This window comes from Mandrillus leucophaeus, unplaced genomic scaffold (genome assembly GCF_000951045.1).
Source record: "Mandrillus leucophaeus isolate KB7577 unplaced genomic scaffold, Mleu.le_1.0 Scaffold1218, whole genome shotgun sequence".
Taxonomy (NCBI): domain Eukaryota; kingdom Metazoa; phylum Chordata; class Mammalia; order Primates; family Cercopithecidae; genus Mandrillus; species Mandrillus leucophaeus.
In genome coordinates this window covers 62,127-83,487 of record NW_012100521.1, presented here as the reverse complement: position 1 = coordinate 83,487, position 21,361 = coordinate 62,127, and the positions used below count along the sequence as shown (strand labels likewise).

General features: G+C 45.3%; 1 protein-coding gene across 1 annotated transcript in view; it reads right to left on the bottom strand.

Annotated features, from left to right (window-relative positions):
* Positions 1–492: 492 nt before the first annotated feature.
* GABRE (gamma-aminobutyric acid (GABA) A receptor, epsilon) overlaps positions 493–21,361 on the bottom strand; it is a 25,407-nt gene continuing 4,538 nt past the window's right edge. Inside the window, exons 2-9 of the mRNA XM_011971378.1 lie at positions 17,808–18,025; positions 17,292–17,359; positions 9,773–9,993; positions 8,627–8,709; positions 7,190–7,327; positions 3,078–3,230; positions 2,735–2,934; positions 493–2,451 (exon numbers count right to left, since the gene is read on the bottom strand). Coding sequence (XP_011826768.1) covers positions 2,068–2,451; positions 2,735–2,934; positions 3,078–3,230; positions 7,190–7,327; positions 8,627–8,709; positions 9,773–9,993; positions 17,292–17,359; positions 17,808–18,025 — 1,465 coding nt within the window. The 3' untranslated portion in view covers positions 493–2,067. The remainder of the gene's footprint in view (positions 2,452–2,734; positions 2,935–3,077; positions 3,231–7,189; positions 7,328–8,626; positions 8,710–9,772; positions 9,994–17,291; positions 17,360–17,807; positions 18,026–21,361) is intronic.

The window sequence follows — 21,361 nt, the reverse complement described above, 5'->3', positions numbered from 1 at the left end:
TTATTTTGAAAGGTGAATCACCCAAGGTGTCCAGGCTTGCTCCAAGCCAAGCCAAGGTATTAGCATTTCTAAGGTCCAGTCCCACTCTACTGTTAAGTCCTTGCCTGACAGGAGACAAATCTCTCCTGTTTTCTGTGCCTCAGAATCCTCATCTTTACATGGTAGAGGAGGGGAATTGTTTGAGTCTGGTGGTCCCTAGGAACCGTCTAGTTCTGATAAGGGGGGCTAGAGTGATAGGCAAGGCAAAAGGGACACGGAGCCTGCAGAGGCATAGGAGCAATTAAAGGAATCTGAAAAGGGTGCCACATACCCAGGCACACTTCTCCCTTCATTCCCGTTCCTTACTAATGAGAGAAGGGTACATGGTCCATGCCTGGCAGGTCTGGAAATTATGGATGGGAGAGGGGAGCAAAGATTTGGGTCATGGATTTCAGGTTTAAAACATGGGCTGAGAACAAACTTGAATGCCAGAGAAACCAGCCACACCTTGAATGCTTTGCTGATATATTTATTTACAGATTTCCCCATTTCAGATGATGGTGATAAAAAGTAGATGGAGACCCCACCCTATCCACCCCCTAATAAATTACAGACACAGATTTCACTTAGCATATAGAAGCATTGGGGCATATCCAGATTCATTCCACTGGGTTACTAGAGCCAGGAGAGATTTGATCCTGGGGGCAGTCTGAGTACCTCAGGCCCAGAGATTGAGCTAAAGAGAGGTCACCATTCTGGGCCCTGCCACTGGTGTGCCAGCAGAGGTGACAGAATAGAACCATGGTGAACTGAGTTGCTTAGCCCTGTCATGTGGTCTAGTAGGCAACAGTGGGCTCTTGGATAGCTTCCAGTGAGATCCACAGTCTCATAGAAATCTGTGCCTCAGGGTTTCCATCTGCACAATGGGGATAAGAATCCTGCCCTAAAGATGTCACAGGGCTATCATGAAGCTCCAAATAGACACAATTTGTCAAAGGTGCTTTGCCAAAGTTCCAGTGCCATACAAATTTAAGGGAATTCGATTGATTGATTGTGATCGTTAGAGTGCCTCAGGTATAACAGTGGACTGGTTTATGGGTCCAGGGGTCAAGCAAGTGATAGAACTCCTATGGTGTGCCCTAGGTGGGCACCAATCAATGGCCAGTAATGCCTGCTGCAAAGCCAAGTTTCCTCAGTTTCTTGGCCCCAGGAAGTCACCAAGGCCTAGTGTCTGGGTCAGGGCTAGGCAAAGTCACTGGGGAAGTTACAGAAAAAGTCACAGGGGTGAAAGAGAAGGAAGAAGGTGGCATATAAAGCAGGGAGTAGTTAGTATCATCACACACAAAAATAGGTACCCATTGGATGAAGGGCATTGAATTGGTAGTGTAGATGAAAGATGGAGCCAGAGAGGAGAGGGAGATGTCACAACAGCAGAGAGAGAAGAATGCTGTCCCAAATAGGCTCTCTTGCTGCCCCTACTCCTCCTAAAGGGATAATGCCAGTGTCTATCTATCTGCAGAGAAAGGGGTAGCAGGGAGAGAGAACTGAGAACATAATAATCTGACCAAAGGGGAGGGATCCCTTCCTCCTGTTATACTGCTGCCTAGCATCTTAATGAGGTGTCAGGTATAGGCAAGCAACTAGTCGGTGCACTTTGAGACTGAGGCCAGAACTGGGCCAAAAGCACTACAAAGGCAATAGTGGGCTTCTGGAAAAATGCAGTAATTGTCTGGTTGTCAGCATTGTTGGAAGATAGCTGATCTGCCTGTACTTAGGCATGGTTTTAGGGAGCTGATCACTAGATGGCTACTATTTTTAGCAATGAGCATCACGGATGCTCCTTGAAGAAGTGGAAGGTGGCCCATTTTTAATAATTTGAAATGGGCTGCTAAGAAGACTCAGTGAATGGGCCAGGTCAGGGAGAGGGGCAGCAAAGACAAACCCTCTGCAGGCTTTTATTTGGAGAATGGGGCAGGAAAAACTCTAGTTGCTCCTGCTGCTGCTGCTGCTTTCCCCCAACTCCCTCGGCAAGGAGCTTGGACCTCCTGGGGAACTGGGTAGGTTGCCCCACAGGGTACCAGCTGGTACCTACAAGTTAAGGCAAACAAGCCAGTAGAGCACATTGAAGAAGAAGAAGGTCACTGGGAAAACAACTCGTGAGTAGTTATCCAGGCGGTAGACATGGATGCAGAGGTGGCCCTGCTGCCAGGTACTGCCCTCACAATCGGGGACCATGCAGAAGTACTTCTTAAAACCCTTGCACCGCTCACAGCAGGCCAGCTTGGAGCAGACACTGTGGGGACCTTCAGGGCTACCTGGGCTAGGGGGCTGCTGGGCTGAGCAAGACGGGCGATCCTCTCCATCACTTCCCTCGGTGGTGACAATCTGGCACACGAAAGCTTCCTGATGTTGGCGGGCACAGGCTCGGGAACGTGCACGGGTACGGGCATGGGCACGGCTATCGATACGAGGCTAAAATGGACAAGGAAAGAAGTGGGGAAAAGTCAAGGAAAGAGAACCCAAGTATAAGTGCTGCCTCCGGATTTTCTGGAAACTATCTTTGGCACACCATATCTTGGCTTTTCTCCTCCAACTTCTCACCATTACATCAGGAAGTTGATTCAACTCCCCCACCACCCTGGGTAACATTCCATCACTCAGCAAGCTGACCACCCATGTGCCATAACCCCAGTACCCCTGCTAGCATGTCTCCACACTCCAAAGCCTTGCCACCACTCCCATACCCAGCTCATACATGGCGGAGTTTCGGAGAAGCATGGGCTTTTGTCTGGTTGTATATCAGGAAGTTGAGCACAGCAAACTCCAACAGAGCACAGAAGCAGAAGACGAAGCAGATGGCAATATAGAAATCCAAGGCTGTGATATAGGAGACACGTGGGAAATTCTTACGAGAAAAGGTGCCCAACGTGGTCATGGTCAGAACAGAGGTGATCCCTGCAAGAGCACAAGAGTGGAGGTGGGCTCAGTTCCTGACCTATATACGACATAGGTTGAAGGACTCCATGACAAGGCAACTCTGCCCTGGCCCAGCCAATTCCCAGCTATGTGCCTATGCGTATACCTCTTTCTCCTCTTACCTAGAGAGGTCCGGGCTGGAGCAGACTCTGTCTTGATCCAAAAGGAAACCCAGGAGAGCATCGTGGTCACGGAAGAAGGGACATAGTTTTGAAAGGCAACATAGCCAAACCGCCTGCTCACATTGAAGAAAATCGTCATGACCATGAAGTCACCTGAAAGACACAAAAAACATCACTGCATTACAGTGCTGACATGAGGGTCCCCCTTAACAGGACATGCACAGTAAGGGTCTCACTGTCCTGCTCATAGTATTCCCTAGGATAGAAGCATGATGTTACAATGCAATACATACAAATAGGATCAGAAGAAGCCCAGAAAAAAGACTTACTGCAAGACCAATGACCAGTTGAGAGCTAAGCCAAGGCCAGAATTTAATAGCTTCTTTCTCAGTTCACTGTCCCACACCCAATGTCTGTCTCTGTAGGTTGGCAAGAGAGTCAGGTGAAAGCAAAAAATCAGTTAGCCTTCTAGATATCATGCCCACACAGCTGATATCCAGATGGCTGACTGAGGGCTTCATATCCACTGAGGCACATCACACCTGAACTGCTGGCCCTCAGAATGTCTACTCTCAGCAAATGAGACTAGGGAAGTCTGTGCTGTGGTGGAGAAGCACAGAATGCTTTCGGCCTCCTTTCTACACATTCGTATGATGGCAAAATGCCTTAGTGAGTGAGCACTGCTCCACAGATGGTCAAAACCAGCACTAGCCTGCTCCCCAAGCTTTTGATGGCTCCCTGTTCCACATGAGCTATATAGACTCAATCCACACTCTGGAATCTGATGCTAAAGGCCCACCATGACCCGGCTCCAACTGACATTTTACACACACACCTTACCCAAAGCCAATCCCATCTGCTCACAGATTTCCTGAGATAGCCTGCAATTTTACACCAATATTCTATCCCTGGACTCTCTTGTCTTAGTCTATGACCCCTAACCCAAATTGAGTGTTTCAGGAAAAGAGAAGAATAAGCTTAAAATGAACATTTCAGTCAGCCCTCCAGAAATCCATTCTGTGGCGTACACATCCGCAGGGCAGACTGAGGTCCTCATAGTCACTTGGACATTGTGTCCTTGGTCATGGCTCTCAGATGGTCATGGTTCCTCCAGGACCTGATGACAACCTATATCTCTAGTTGGCATCTTCTTTTGTACCATTCATGCTGCTTTATGCTCTGACACACCCTCCCCAAGCACTCTGCATGCTATCATGACTCCTGGGCTTGTGTGGGCTTTTCTCGGAGCCCAGGACATCATTTTCCACTTTCAGCATCACATTGGAGTTGCAATACTATAGAATTCCTAGGCCTATAATTAGGTGGGCTTTTAAGTCCCTTCAAGGCAAGGCTCATGCAGGCCCTGTGGCTTAGCCCCTGCCCATCCAAGGTCAGAACAGCCTGGAACCCAGCAGATACTCAGTAACTCTTGCTCCTGTCAGGCAACAGCTTTGTGAAGCAGACCAGAACACTAACCTGTCCGTGTGTCCTCCTATTTTGGAAAGTGGATCAACTGCCCAGCAGGTTTGGGTGGGCTGGAGCTGAATGAGAAGAGTAGCCTTTCCTACTCACCTTGGCAGCACTGAAACTCAAGGAGCAAGGCTTCTCAGATTCTTCTGGAAAAAGGCAAGGGAGCAACCTGTTGTCAGTGGGAAACCTGTGTGTTGAGTATACCTTTGGGATAGAACTCCTCCAGGGCTGCTGCACGGACCACCCTTGCACTTGCCTACTGGCCAGAACGTATTTATCAAAAGTCCTCTTGCCGTGGGATCTTGAATGCAATTTAAGACACTTCTAATTAGTTATACCCAAGCCCTGCAATATTGCTGGGTTTATATAATATATTCTTGTTGCAAGAAGATTTATTATTCTGTTGGTTGATTCTATTTTAATTTTATTTATTCTGGCCAAAAAAGAACCTTTGCGGCTCGTCAAGAGATGCGAATTTGTCTTGAAGGACAAGAGAAAGATGCTAACACACATTTTCTACTTCTTCAGGAGTGAGAGAAGCACGGGTAGGGAAAACAATATACCTGGGGCTGAGGAACCAAAGCAAAAAAATATATGCTAAAGATGGTTTTCTGCTCGAACTCTTATCCTCTGATCAGATAATGGTTGGTCACTGCAGCGTCAGAGGGACACAATTAGAAAGACCATGTCCAGAGGACTGGGACTAGAAGAATGAATGGACCCAAAGCTTTGAAGAATAAGGGAAGAAAAATAAACTAGGGCTATGTAGATTACAACAGACTATGATCCATGCCAGGAATGATAATGCTGATCCTTTAATCTCGGCCCTGTGAAACAGTGGCTGAACTAATGTAAGCTGGATAGTTCCAAGGAAAAAGAACTAAGCCTAATATGTGGAACTTCCAGAGACTCAAATTTCAGATGAACAGGGAGAGTTTTCTAATGAACAGAACTGTCTAGAGAAGAAGGAAACCTCCTTGTAAGACAGTGGATTCCTGACCAGCAATAATATTCCATCAGAGGCTCCACAGCCATCAGTGAAGGACAAGCCACTCCTCGGAGGCAGGGCTGGACTCTCTTAGAACCTCCTGAAGCAGAGATTCTCTGGATCAAGGTCCAAGATGGCCAGAGTAGCAGGCTACCATTGCATTCTGAACCCTTAGGAGCTGAGCATATAAGTATGCTCCAGATAGAGAGACCTGCCCCAGGGTCCAACTGGAAGAGTTTGAGACCAGTCCCAAAGATAACTCTGACATTGAAGGAACCATGTCTCAAGATCAACTAGTCTCCAAGCAGAGGAGAAAGAAGACTTCTTTTCTCCTCAAGAATCCTCCTCACTCCCAAGGAGGTCTGGTGCTTACCTACTGTCATCGCTTTGGTGATGATGCTGCCTCTGGGGCTTTGTAGTCACTAGGGCACCATTTTGAAACAATGCACAATCATCTACTAAACGGAACCACTAGTGACTTGAAAGCCCCTGGGCCTTATCTTCTCTGTCACTTTTGATGATGGGTACCCACCAATCTGGGAAAAACTGAGGTGCAGAAAGCCAAGAGGTGGGCCCATGGTTAGCTGGCAGAAGAGCAAGGTAGTAAAACTGCTTCCCCAGAGTCCCCAAGAAAAAAGGCAAGTATTTGTAAGGTAGCCCAGAGCTTTGCCCCTGCCTAATACTGTGCAAGCAAAGCTCTAGTCACATGAGCATGAGCTTTCCCTCAACCAGAGACTGACTCAACAAATGAAACAAAAGCAGATTTTCTGCCTAGTCACATGGTAGCAGAACAAGATGCTGCTCATGACAAATGGCTGGTTGGGTGACTGGCTCCATCCACATTCTGGAAACGATGAGGGCAGTGCCTTCACTGCCCTGAACTTGGTCAGAATGTGTGAAGACTGTTTCCAGGGCTGCTCTGGGAGCTACCCTGGGGAGGTCCCTTGGCTCCTCATTCAGATCACCTAGGAACATAAGTGAAGACGCTCACATCTAATTGGGAACTGAAGTATAAGATACCCAGGACCTTCCCCTTTAGTCTTTGTTAGAGAAAAGGTCAGAAAACCAGTGGTTACTATGTCTATGTTGAATCCACCATGAAGCCTTTGACAAGAATCTGTGCTTTTTAGACTTGTTCCTTTAAGATAAATGTCAATGCAGCAGCCACTGTAGCTGCTGTAAATTCCTCTAGACTTTCCCAGCCTTAAACTAGCTGACATTAGAACTCTAGCCTCCACCTCCCACTACAATGGACTTTGCTTCCCATTCAACCAGATTGGATTGGTTCTGGGTGTGGAGAACTTATAGGAGCTCCATTCCCCAAAGTCATCCAAGAAGGTCAGTGTTGTAACCTTGAAACTGAAGGGTCTGCATGAAAAAGCCAGCTGCACATTCCGACAGCAGCAGAACTTTATCTACTTACCTAACCTCTCAAGGAGCTTGGCAAAGCATTTACTTCTTTGCAGATGAGACTGAGACATAGTTACAAAGTCTCAGTTTCCTCTGCAAACAGTTGTAAGTGCTTAGCAATTATAAGGCAGGAGCCATATCTTACAATATTTCCATGGGATGACTGCAAAGCATTCGTATGGATGGCCATCTCCAGTCATCCCTACCACCTTCCTGGACTTCCACCAAGCCCTGGCACACTTACCAACTGGGGTTGTGATTATTTCAGTTTTGTTGCTCACTCCTGTAAAATCAAATTGGAAGAGCTTCCAGGAATTCTTCTCATTGATTTCAAGCTTGAAATTTTCCCACTTGTAGATCATCTCATTCTCAGGATAGGAAACTGGAAAGCAATGTGAGAAAGAGGGTCATATGAGACTCAGAAGCCCACCTGAGGTCTCCAATAGCATGGAGTCAGCCTGCACAATGCCTCGGAGTCCTGTTTCTGGCCTTGCCAGCTGTGGGACCTTGCCTCTCCTACCTCATTGTTGAAGTCCATTCAATGAATGTGTTTACTGAACATTCCTCAGTATCAGGCCCTGGGCTGGAAATACAGAGATGAGCAAGGCATGAACCCCACCCTTAAGCAATCACATTTAATTTTATAAGACAGTGAGTATACTACTGTGATTTTTGGAGGAGCTCTGAAAAACCTATGTCCATGGAACAGTGGGGAAACAAAGTAGATAAAGATCACTTGGGGACATATGCAGAAAAGACTTCACAAGGCAGGTGATACTCCCATTAAATCTTGAAACTCAAGTAAATATTCTCAATAAGAATGAGTTTGAAGGTGTTAAGGGGCAGCATAGAAAGGTGAACCACCTGGTGTATTGTGGAAAGGCCAAAAGTTCAGGATGGCTAGCTCACAGAGGATGAGGTGCACAGGATTGGGCGGCAGGGTCCAGTCCATGAATGGCCTTGAGGTTCATTCTAAGGAATTTCAAATTGATCCATGAGAGTTAACAGCGGATTTGAGACTAAGAAGTGACTCGATCTAGGTGACCCTTCAGCTAGGTCACTCTGATCCTTCTGTGAGGACAGCATGTTGGCAAGGAGGTTGGTGTAGCAATCCAGACAGAATTAAATTAATGCAGGTGAAGCTGTGACAGGGTGCAGAGAAATAGACGGCATCGACAGAGACTGGGAGGAAACACCAACAGGATGTGCTGATTGATTAGATGCAGGAGGTGAGGGACAGGGAACATCAAAGTTCTTGATTTGGACAACTGGGTGAGTGATGGTCCTCTTCAATGAGACAGATGGGAACCCAGAAGCAACACACTTGTTTTGGTGGTAGAGGTCTGGAGAAGACAATGAATTTCGTTTTGGACATGTGCAGTTTCAAAGTGAAGATGTGGCAAAAGTTCAAGTGGAAGATAACAAAGGCCTAAACCAAGGTAGTGCCAGTGGAGATGGAGAGGAGCAGCCATACTTGAGATACACTTCAGAGGCACGTGGAAGGGATGAGCAACACAGTATTGTTGGCAGGAAAGGAAATGAGGGTGGACGATGGAAGCCCTGCACAACTTGGCAGCATTTTAGGAGAAAAGCAGAGGCAGAAAAATGTAAATGGCAAGGATGAGAAAAAGAAGGAGCCCAGCATGTTTCTGGGGCCCCAGAAACCTAAGAAGGTACTCACAGCTAGAGAAAGATAGAGGGCAAGAGTGAGAATCCATTGGAAATCTGAGCATGTGGAGTGAGCATCCAGCATCAATGGTCATCCTGGAAGGGAGAAAGGAGCCTCATTAGGCTGGCCCTAAGCACTTCCGTATCCACCCAAGTAGTCTAAGGACTACCACCAATGAATGGCCGGAGTCAATTTTTTTGTTTGTTTGTTTGAGACGGAGTTTCACTCTGTCACCCAGGCTAGAGTGCAGTGGCATGATCTCAGCTCACTGCAGCCTCTTGCCTACCAGTCTTAAGCGATTCTCATGCCCTAGCCTCCTGAGTAGCTGGAATTAGCACCAGCACACCCCGCTAATTTTTGCATTTTTAGTAGAGACAGGGTTTTCCCATGATTGCCAGGCTGGTCTCGAACTCCTGACCTCAAGTGATCTGCCCGCCTCAAAGTGCTGGGATCACAGGTGTGAGCCACCATGCCTGGCCCTCAGTAGAATTTAAGACAAAAAGCTCAAAGGAGAGATAACAAGAGAGAAAACAAAACAAAACAAAACAAAACAAAACAAAACAAACAAGCAAACAAACAGCTTAGAACTATCTGGCTACTCTGGGCTCCATCACTAGAGAAATGTATGGACCAACTTCGATCGGCTTTTGTTTTCTCGCCCAGCCTAGTTTCCAAGACCTGCCAACATCCTCCCTACTCTCCCCTACCTTCCTGCCCCCACATGCAATCTTCCCCTGCTGGGCATTCAAGTATCCAACCTGGTCTTAGGTACCTTTGCTACTACCGTGCTGCTGCTCTGCCTGAACAATTTCACCACTGTGGACGTATCTTTATATCCAGTACCCACTTAGGATGGAATTGTCTAGGTAATGCAGTCATACTGGCACATCCTAGTTGGGGGAGCTCTGGACTCGGAGCCAAGTAACTGGGTATCAATTCCAGCTCTGCCACAAACTTGGTGTGTGGTTTTAGCAATATCTTTCTATTTTGAGGCCTCTATATCTGTTACATAAGGGGGCTGGGCTCATGGTCTAGGAAAGCTGGACAGGCCCTTAGGGGTATCATTCAGGATGAGATCTCTGCCCATAGATCTTTAGCTAAAATTATCAGAAGGGGAGAGGGAATTCCAGGAGGTGAGACTCCAGAGGCTTCACATACCTAATTGTGTACAACACCTTGCCATCCTTGTATATGCGGACCATCTGGTTGGGCATGGTGATCTCATGCTCGTGAGTCCTCTTAGAATTCCTAAAAAAGGTGTCCGGGATCCACAGCTGGCTCACCACATTGCCGTTCAAAACAAGAGACTCAAAGGTGTCGTTGTAACAGAGGCGTTCGTCGTACCAGGTCTGGGAGAAGATGATGTCAATGGTGTATTCCTGTTGGGAAGGACAGAAAAGCACATACTTGGGGATGAACAGAAAAAGGACATTCACATGCAAACATATTGTTTGCCAGTCCCTAACCTAGAATCCTAAAGGCGATGTGGTGAAATGTATTGAGCACTAGACCAGGAAGCAGGAGTGGGATAAGGTCCCTTTTCCCTGCTCAGAGGCTCTTCCAATGTCAGAACTAGAAGGGAATTCAGAGGTTACCAAGCCTAATGATCCCAAATGAGAAGTCAGTCATACCCTGCTTGATTACTGTGAGCAAGGGGAACTAGGTCCTCACATCATGCAGCAGTTAACACAATACTCACACAACTCAGGACAATAGAAAAGTTTGCCCTAAACAAAGCTTCCTACTACTTTCTCTTACAATCCCCATTCTGTTCTCAGGTAACACATAGAGCAGGTCTAGTTTCAATTCCAGAGGAGAGATCTCCAGAAATGGTATGTCATTGAATCTGTCTTTTTTCCACATTTCTGAAGTCACGGTGCATCTTACAATTAACACATATCTTTAATGGAGCATTTCTTATTTTTTCTTGATAGTGGCTTAAATTGGTTATGATCTTAAATCAGAGCCAACATTGAATCAAGGAAAGGCACCTGAAGGTTGCAATCTTGCCCTCCTGAGTCTTTTCTCTGGGGTAGACATTCATGACTAAAAGTTTTCGGCTTCAACAACCCAACCACTGGTTTTACCAATAGATCTGCAAGGATTGCACAGTCAACTGACAGTCTACTCATAGGCAACCCTTTTCACCAAAGTGTGGTAGTACTTGTTAGTACTTGGTCCATAGCACTACTACTCACTTTGTGCTGTGTTTATCCTACAAGGTCAACCACACATTTTACAATGATTCCACACTTTGGGAAAGTGTTTCCCAACAGAATGGCAAGTGTGACTATGGTCCATGCAAATCTTACTGACATGGAGCAAATTGAAAGACACTACTGGATAAAACTGAAATCTAGAGCACCTTGCTGGTCACACCATAGTCAAGACTACTGGATTAATGCAGTTGAATTAAGGAAGCCTATGGTCACTAGGTATACATGATCAACGTGAACATAACAATGGGATAGGTGAGATTTGGTAATCTTTAAAGGTACTGTTAGCTCTGATGTTATAGATTCTGAGGATTTTCATTAGCACATGTTTAAGGTCTGTGTGTCACCACAACTATCCAGTTGTTTTTATGTTTCCTTATAAGTGAGAGTAAGAGAACATTTCACTTAGGTAAGCAATAAGACAACATAGGACTGGATCACTAAAAATGACATGTCTGTACACTATGCCCACACTTGGAAATATAAACATGGAATTATGTCAAAATAAAAAAGATTAGAAAATACCCAGAAGACACTGACTGACACTACAGAAAACTGAATGTGCCCTACAAATAAATGATTTCAAGGTAATGTGGAGGCAAGGAGAACTGTTAGACTCTAGTGACAATTAGTGTCACTTTTTTTTCTGTAGAATTGTTTCCATTTATAATCAAAGTCTTAAATAAATGTTCTTGTGACCTTGGCTAAAACTTGCATCTTTCCCTGTTATCCTCTTTGTTAAATGGGAGACTATAAATAATTTGTAAATGTCCCCCACCTCAAAAAAAAACTGCCCTGTTTCCAGAGCTTACATTGAGACTGTCCCTTTACCAGTGGGCAAAGGCTCCATGCCATTCTGTGATGGGCTTATCAAGTAGATGGACTCTTTGGAATCCACTTAGGTTTGTACAGAGGAAGGCGGCATGAGTTTGGCTGTAGGAGTTTTCTATTTCCAGGTGTTCCAAAATAAAATATAATTCCCAACTAGGTCACAGTCTCAGAGGATAGATTTCATCTAGAAACAGACAGGCAATGGTGGCTTAATTCCATGGACTGGGCTCTTCATCTTATTGCTCCTGTGTAGGCTGTGATGCTACTCCAGCCAGGTCAACACCCTCTCAGTCCCCACATTTCCACAGTAAGTCAAACATCCCAGCTCAAAATTGTTTTAAAAATTTACAAGCACACACACCGTTGATTGCATACAGTGAAGTTTCCCCTTTCAGATTTTATCTGGGGAGCACAAATGTTAATTAACCCCAATCCTTCATTCTCCAGAATTACAATAAAAATGAAGTGTTTTGCAGGCCAGGCGCCATGGCTCAAGCCTGTAATCCCAGCACTTTGGAAGGCCACTTCTGGGAGGGCAGATCACGAGGTCAGGAGTTCAAGACCAGCCTGGCCAACATGGTGAAACCCCGTCTCTACTAAAAATACAAAAATTAGCTGGGCGTGGTGGCGGGCACCTGTAGTCGCAGCTACTTGGGAGGCTGAGGCAGGAGAATTGCTCGAACCTGGGAGGCGGAGGTTGACGTGAGCGGAGATCACGCCACTCTACTCCAGCCTGGGTGATGGAGTGAGACTCCATCTCGGGGGGGAAAAAAAAGAAGAAAGAAGTGCTTTGAGTCACAAGAGAAACGTCTATTTAGTCTCATGTTCTTTAAACAAAGAGAATTTTTTTTTCTTTCACTTATTTTTTTTTTTTCACTTTCAAATAAGTGCTGTAAACTCTGAATGTGTGGTGTGTACGTGTGCATAGATATATCCATGATTTTTCGGTCTCCAGATATTGTCTGTCCCATAAAATGTTTGTTAAACATCAACAATGATATTTAATAGGAAGAAGCTAGAAATTTGCACCACTGGTGTTGAAGGGAGGAAAAAACCCTACTGCAATAGAACTCCAAGTAGCTCGAACAGCAAGTACCACAAGTAGGCCAAGGCAGAACTCTGAGTTATTTTAGAAATAAGGAAACTAAGGCTCTATAAGAAAGGGGGCTATCCAAAGTCACACAAATAGTCAATGGCAGCCTGGCCCTGGGATGGCTTTCACTTGCACCAACAATCTCTTTAGGTACCAAGGTCCAATTTTCTCTGCAGAATCCCTAGGTCTTTCCGCTGAGTTCTTCTGCATCAAACAATGCATACCCACAACCATGGAGGCAGGCACGGCCCTCAGGGAAGAAATCAAGAAAATCCCTGATTGCCTTTGCTGCCCAGGACAAAAGACTGTAAAAGCAGCCACCAAACTGCTGGGAGCCAACCATGGAAGGGAAGACTGAGAATGTTCCCTGGAGTAGGCCAGATAAGCAGACAGAAAAGAGCTGGCAGAACCTGGCTCCCATTTGTATGAGAGCCTCTGACCCCACCCTGCCCCACCTGCCTCCACAAATAGCCTTCCAAGTGTCTCTACAGTCCCAAGTGGCTGGCAGTTTAAACTTGGCCAGCAGAGCCTCCTTCATTCCCAGGCCTTGCGAGCTGCTTGGTAGCCAGTGGGAAGCCTTTCCCTCTGCACTCACACTGTGCTTATGCTCTATGTTATGAAGTGTTCAAATGAGCATTTATTTCTATTTGACAATTGTAAGTTCATTACATATCAATTGATAACTAACACTTCACTTTTTCCCCAGTTTGACAAACGAGCTTGCTATGTACATCTCTTTTAGCTCAGCCGAAACTCTAGAAATTCAGTGTTTTGGAACTAGAATCAACTGCGATAATTACCACAGCAAGAAAAAGCGTTACTAACTATTGATGCTACAATGCGCAGTGATTCCCAGATTGTTCATTGCCTTTTAATCTCAGACTGGGTGTTACAAAACCGTGCACTCAGGTTTTCTTCCTGGAGGACAAGGCCTGCTTTCTACACAACATCTGACTGAAAGGTGTTGAAACTCCCCTCAAGCAGTTACACCAACCATGTACCCAATGCTGGGACTCACATTTCTGAGAAGGCTCAGTTTCCTCAAATGTAAAACAGGGATCCATGTCCTAATGGCAGTTTTGGCTTCTATGCAGGTTGTCATGAGGATCCAAGGAGACAAGAATGTACTGGGTACTGGCCTGTTCTGTGACTGTGTGGCAGAGACATGCGTCCCCTCATTACCAAGTACACCATAGAACAGGGACCTCCCACAGCTTTAAAGAACTATTTGGAACCATGTAGAATGCAAGACATTTCAGGACAATTTAACACCACATGTGAGGGTTTAGAATTTTCAAGACACTTGGCTCAGGCTAAAGTGCCACCTTACTGGCTAAAGAAAATAAAGTTGTTGGCTCTTTTCTGAACGAGTCCTGTGTTCCATGCTAGGTTTGGTGACTGCTGGGTTATTAGACTATATCCTTCAAACATTGTCAGGTGAGGCCACTGCTGGCAGCATGAATAGCCATGGAGCAAGGAGAGACAGGGCATTCAGCTACTGTGAGTGGGGCTACTGCTCTGCTACAAGGGCTCTTGTAGATAGAAATTGATTTCCCAAACAGCAAGGAGATTTGAGTCACAAATTCTCCACTACTCTTCAACTTTACAGGATGCTCTATCTTACCCAGAAAGCAAACCAAGGCAACTTAGCGCCCTTTTCTCCATTTGTCAATGTGTGTGTTCTCTCCATTCTACCTAAGGAAATTCAGCCACCACCAATTGGGTGGAGATTGACATGTTAGAGAAGAAGGAGCAAACCAGCTTGTTGGAAATTAGACTGATTACTTCCAAATAAGGTTGGTAGTGCCTTAAAGTCAAGCCAAAGGAGCAGAGAACTAGAAGAAAGGAACAAATAAACGGCTATGCAAATTTCTGGGAGCCATGAGGTTACTGTGGACTGAGCACTATATTTGGCTTTTGGCATGCTAAAGAGGAGAAGCAGAGACTGCTGCAGGAGGCTCTCTGCCCAGCTAGAATAGCATCCTGAGCCACTTTCCCCACTCCTACACCAATGACCTGAAAGGGTCAACAATGACAACAATGGTGGGACCACAAGCCCTCAACCTCTGGTTCTTGCACAGAACTTAGTGTTTCTTAGTTTATAAACAATACTAGCAAAACTAATTGCTAAATTCATACCCATTTTTAAAAAGGTAAACTGCAACACAAAAAGGAGACTACAATTCTCATAGTGGTAAACACGCTAGTAGCAGCAAAAAGTAAATCTGATTATCAAGGAAAGAGTCAAAAAAAAGAAAACCCCACCAATTTTAAAATGTAAACAGAAACTCAAAAACATCTATCTGCTCTTATGCTTCTGTTCTTCCTTGTTAGTTCTCAGCAACTCAATTCTAGGAGTTGCTCAAAAGAAGAACATCATGATCATGTGTAGCAGGCAGACTCTTAGATGTCCTCCAATGTTCTTCACTTCCTGGTGTTTGTGCCCTTCTGTAATCCCCTCCACTTGACTCTGGGATGGACCTCATGATTTGTGTCTGATAAGAATACCACAGAAGCAATGGGATGTCACTTCTAAAATTAGATTATAAAAAGTCTGTGATTTCAATCTTGAGCACCTTCTCTCATACTCTTCCTCACTCTGAAGGAAGCCAGCTACCATATTGTGAGCTACCCTGTGGATAGGTGCCCATGGCAAGGATAGAGGAAGACCTCCAGACCACAGCCAGAGAGGAACAGAATCCTGCCAATCCTGTGAGTGGTCTTGGAAATGGATCCTCCCTCAGTTGAGCCTTCAGATGAGACTCCAGCCCTAGCTGACACCTTGATTACAGGTTTGTTAGAGACCCTGAAACAGAGAACCCAGCTAAGCCATGCCTGGATTCCTGACCCACACAGACTGTGAGATAATGATTTTTTTTTTTTTTTTTTTTTTTTTTTTTTTTTTTTTTTTTTTTTTTTTTTTTTTTTTGAGACAGAGTCTCTCTCTGCCGCCCAGGCTGGAGTGCAGCGGCCGGATCTCAGCTCACTGCAAGCTCCGTCTCCCAGGTTTACACCATTCTCCTGCCTCAGCCTCCCAAGTAGCTGGGACTACAGGCGCCCGCCACCTCTCCCGGCTAGTGTTTTGTATTTTTTTAGTAGAGACGGGGTTTCACCGTGTTAGCCAGGATGGTCTCGATCTCCTGACCTCGTGATCCGCCCATCTAGGCCTCCCAAAGTGCTGGGATTACAGGCTTGAGCCACCGCGCCCAGCCATGATTGTTGTTTTAAGACACTATGTTTTGGGGATAATTTGCTACATAGTAAGGCATAAGCAGTGTGCCTGAAGAATCAGGCAGCCAAAGTCTCATGGTTGGGGGTTGGGGAACCTTGCTCTTCCACTTAGCCTATGTAAACACCTTGATTTTCCATGAAGGTTAACTTAGCTTTGAGGGTCTATTTGCAAGGCCCGTCTCAGAGCCAAGGCTCTAAGCTCACCCAGTCACATGGCACTTTTTGGATACCTGTGAGTATGCTAAAATTTTGTTTGCCTTGGGCCAAGAGATCTGTGACTGTGATGGAGTTGCTTACCACAGCCTTCCTCAGTGTCAGGCTCTGCAGATGCAAGTGATTCTTGCAGAGCATCTTTCATCACTCATTTGCTTAGGTAACATATACTGAGCCCTTGACATCAAGGAGCTCATGGAGGAGACAGCAAGGCCAACATACCACAGATAATTACAATGAAATGATGTAGGGAAGATCAGGTAAACAACTGCGATAGAAGCTAGAAAGATGTAACTGCCAAAGACAGGAATGTGGTGTGAGAAAGAAAGGAGCAATTAGTAAGTGTGGAGGTCAGGTGAGATGCCGTGAATGAGATGCGGTCTGAGTTAGATACTGAAAAAGAAGGCAGCTGACAAGTAAGAAAGTGGAACAATGGCATACCAAATAGAAAATCACTTGAATGAAAGCTCAGAGGTACAAGGTGGTCTGGGAATGCCAATATTCTAGTGTGACCACAGCACATGGTCTCTAAAAGGGTGAAGAGGAATACAACCATGGAGGGCCTTGAACTGCATGTAATAAGCAGTGCTGGGACTGCAGGAGGAGCATCACTTGGGAGGCCAACTTAGTAGGTGGAGTAGGTGTTTTCTAGGTGGGAGATGATGAAAGCTAAATGGGGGCAGTGCTGACACTATGATTATATGAGTGGAGAAGGAAAGAAGGAAGTAGAACAAAAATATAGAAACAGTCTTAGAGCAAAAGCTAGTAACTTTAGACTTATGTCCATACAAATAATTATCAGAAGAAAAGAGGCATTCCATTGTGGTATTTAAAATTGCTTTATTATTTTTATTTTGAATGAAAAAACTGGAAGATATGGTCATGATTCTGAAGATCCTCTTCAAGTAGCAAGGGACTTACCTTTTCCAGTCTCATTCTCAAGCCAGTGGTTAAAAAAATCCCTTCCTCCCTCCAGAAATAAATTATTGGAGTTGTTACAGAAATACAGAGCAGAAAGCAGAAGCCTGTGGAAGGCCCTATAGGTCAGCCCCTGGGCTTCTAGGAAATACTGTAAGAAAAGCTTAGTACTCACCATGTCCAGGATAGAGAGAGGACCAAGGCTGTTGACGGAGATCTCAACAGTGACCACAGTGGGCTTCTCTGTAAGATAAGCAGAAGCAGCAAAGGGTAAGTGTCAAACAGGGGCATGGGACAGGGGAGGAAGTAGTCAGAGGGGATGAAAGGGGAGTCAAGTAAGTGTTGGACCACACAGTTTCAGCATCTAATCCTATTTCTTTATTTGTTCTTTCATGGCAAAACCAAGCTCATGGACTGTTAAGAATTGGACATACATCTTGAAGATCAAAAATCTAGTTTAGTCCTCTCATTTTACCATTGGAAAAACTGAGGGCAAGAGAGGGAAAAGTCTTGATCAAGGTCAATGACACTGCTGAGAATAGAGTTAATATCTCTTACCTGACAGGTCAACAGCAGATATTCCTGTCCATGTACATGGCACCTTCTGTTACTGCTCAGGTCCATTCTCCCTGCCTATACCCTCAACCCCTGGACCCTCTAAGGAGGGGAAGAACTTTGTTCTGCCACTCACCTCCAATGCCAGGGCGCAGTTTGTGGTCATAATTACTCAGGATAGTGTTCAGGATGCGAGAGGCTTCTGGCAGTTTGCCAGCTCTGCGCCCAGTCTCGGTCTTAGTTGACTTTGTTTCCTCAGAGAAGAGCTTATTTTCCAGAGGCTGGGGCGGGGGTCCATAGACGACATCATGGGCAGAGGCTTCATTCTTTGATTCAGTCTGAGGTCCCTCGACCCTAGAACATTCAAACGAAAAATGAAGCTCTGCCCTGCAGTCTGTAGGGGCCCCAGCTAGTGCTTCTTGGGACAGAAGCAAACCGAAACAAGTTTTCAACACAGAACTTAGTTAAATTGTGACTGGTAACAGCAAATTATAAGACAGTGACAGATTAGGCTTGTGAATTTCTTTTAAATCTTGCTGCTCTTTGGGGACTTTCTATGCTGTCCTTCTTTTATGATAACTCTTTTATTAAAAAAAAAAAACAAAAGCAAGACCTAGATTTTAAAAGAATGTTCCACATGAAATGAAGAGGGCATTTATGTCTGAGCGCTGGCCCACTGTGACTAGCCTTGGCCTCTAGTCGGCCTGACCAGCACCAACTGGGAGTGAGGAGCAGGCTGAGGGCCAAGGCTGAGAGGAATTCTTGCGAAAGCCAGAGTGGCCTCTCCCAGAGAGGACCAGAAAATTGTGGGAATATTTTGCAGTTTTGTTGGTTGTGTAATACTCGTTGCACTGGGGGCAGGGGAAGGAGATGAAGAGAAGGAGGCTAAAGAGCAGCCATTGTGGGTGTCTAAACAGGAAAGGCAGGAGTCCTCCACCCACAGACAGCCATCCAGGAACTGACTGCCCAACAGGAGTCCACCCTGAGCTCCACAGCCATGCACCACAGCCAAGAAAAAGAAGAAGATTAGTAAGAATAATTGAATTAAACAAAAATGTTAAAGGCCATCTGCCAAAGTATGAAACTCACCGATGGTGTTAGAAGTCCGGATAGTGCTGCCTTTGCTGGGAGGCAGTGACAAAGGGGGCTTCTGAGGTCCTGCTCACGTTCGGGTTCTTGATTTGGCTTTCTTTACACCGCTGTGGTCATATTCTGACAACTCATCAACTGTACACTTATGATTTGAGCACTTTTCTGTATACATGTTCTAATTCCATAAAAACGTGTTGTAAAAAATCAAAATGCCCCACCTGCTAATATCTGGATCTCATTTTATTTAAAAGCAAACTCTTAAAAAACAAACAGAAATCATTTATGACATAATAGGAGAGATTTGAACACTGAGTAGATAGTTGAGGCATGAATAAATTATTCTTAAATTTTTGGTGTAATTATGGTATTTTCTTATGCTTGTGAAATCTTTAATGACTAGAAATACATACTAAAACAATTACATATAAAATGATATGATGTCTGAGATATGCTTCAAGACAATCTAAGTCGGAATTGGAGAGTGGGTGGGGTAAAAGAAAATAAGAGTGGCCATGAATTCACAAACAATGGGGGTGGGGATGGCTACATGGAGATTCCGTGTACTGTTCCCTCTGCCTTTATATGTCTTTAAAAAATATATAATTAAAAGTCTTTTAAAAAGCCATCATCCCATATTAATCTGTGATATTGGAAGGCAGGAGAGTGGTTTCCTTTGGGGAGGAAAGTGTACAGGGACAAGCATTTTGGAGATGCGTGTGTGTGTGTGTGTGTGTGGTAAGGGGATTGCAATGCTGTATTTCCTGATCTAGGTGTTGGTTACATGGGCCTGTTTACTTTGTGAAAATCCACTGAGCTGTTCACTCATGATGTCTATGCTTTTATACTGGCATGTCACACTTCCAAAATGATTTTTTTTAAGCCATAAGGCAATTTGTTTCCTAAAATAAGGGGTAAACAGGGCAAGAGACATTGGCATGATCCCTGTATTGCAGACCAAGGGACTGCCAACTTGGGCAGCAAAATGCATTTTTCTGCAGTATTTCAAGCTGTTAGAATTGCTTAAGTGGCATACAGATGTGCCAAATCCACACCATTTCTCATGTCTGAAGTGGCTACTTCCCATTGTGGTCTGGGGAAGAACTGGACTTCGAAAATACAGTTTCTACTTTCAAATGCCATATTTAGAAGATGTCTTCTTTTCCTGAGGCCAAATTCCCAGCCATCTCAAAAGATAAGGGCCAGTGACTATGGGAAGTGAGGAGGGAAAATGGAGACCTGAGATCCTGCAAAATAAGTGATGTGGCTGGAAACATGGCACAATCAGAACCGGCAGCAGTGGTAGACTGAGCACTGCCAGACAGGACCACCTAAAAGCCTGAAGCAGCCCCTCCCAGATGTCTGAAATCCATGGACAAGATCCTCCCAGCTGCCCCATGTTTAAAAGTGCAGAGGCAAACAGATAAACCCGAAAGCACCGAGACCACCAAAGCCCTCCTGCCCCTAGACTAGGTCTGCAATGAAAATGATAGCAGAGGGTCATAAGGTGGCTTTAATCCTAAAATTGGCTTTTGCCAGTTAAAAACAAACAAACAAACAAAATAAAATCTCATCCTGAGGTCTTTGGGGTTAAAGAGCTGCTGACAATGCATACCTTTCCCCAGTCAGCCATTAAGCTCACTTTCGGGGCTAGAAGGAATAAAAACTTGAAAAACACTCATACATTGGAATAGTGGGATTTTCCAGGGGAGTTTTTCAGGCATTCACATGTCTCCAGACACAATGGTCCAGCATGAAGTTGAATCTCTGCACTACCCCCTCCCAAACAGTCGACTGCTGGTGGCGTGAGAAGTGGGGTGGGGGTGGGGGGCATAAGAAAAGATGTTGGATTTTTATCTAAATCAGATCTCTTTTTCATTATACAGATGGACCAACTGAGGCCCAGAGAGAGGAAGGACTGTGCCTCAAGTCACACAAATAATTTGAGGCTAAGCCTGGACCAGAGAGAGGTCTTGTGGTTCACTGTGGCCCAGTACACCCCATTGTCACCTCCCCAGCTCTTTTCTAGCACCACAGGTTGCTACGCTTGAAGAGTAGTTTCCATTTCCCCAGCCCCCTTTCCCTGCTGTTTTCCTCTCTGACCCCCCCCCCACTTCTTATTTCCCTCATCCCAGAGCCATCTTTTGCCCTAGCCAGTCACCATGTCAGCTTTCTCAACTAGTCCAAATTCCATTTGGAGGGATGTGGATGACTGGAAATTGCTAGCACGCATAGAAAAACATTTACCAAGCCCTTGCTGAGGCTAGCCCCACTCCAGGGCATCAGTGAGCCAGCAGGGAGCCACACATCCCCTTCTCTGAAGAGCTAACGCAATCTCGGGTAGGGAAAGAAGTCACCCCCGCTCCCCACAACAGATAAACAAGACACAAGCCCAGTGCCATGGAAACTTCAAGAAAGCTCCACAGATCAGGAAGCTCGCAAACTTGTGACACTTCACACCCAGCAGGAACCATCTCAAAACAACAACAACAACAACAACAAAAAAACAAAAACAAAAAACGAAGCAGTCATCTTCCACCCCAAAAAGCGAGAAATCTAGGGGACAACCTTCCTAGCCAAGTCTCAGGGCGAGGAGAAGGT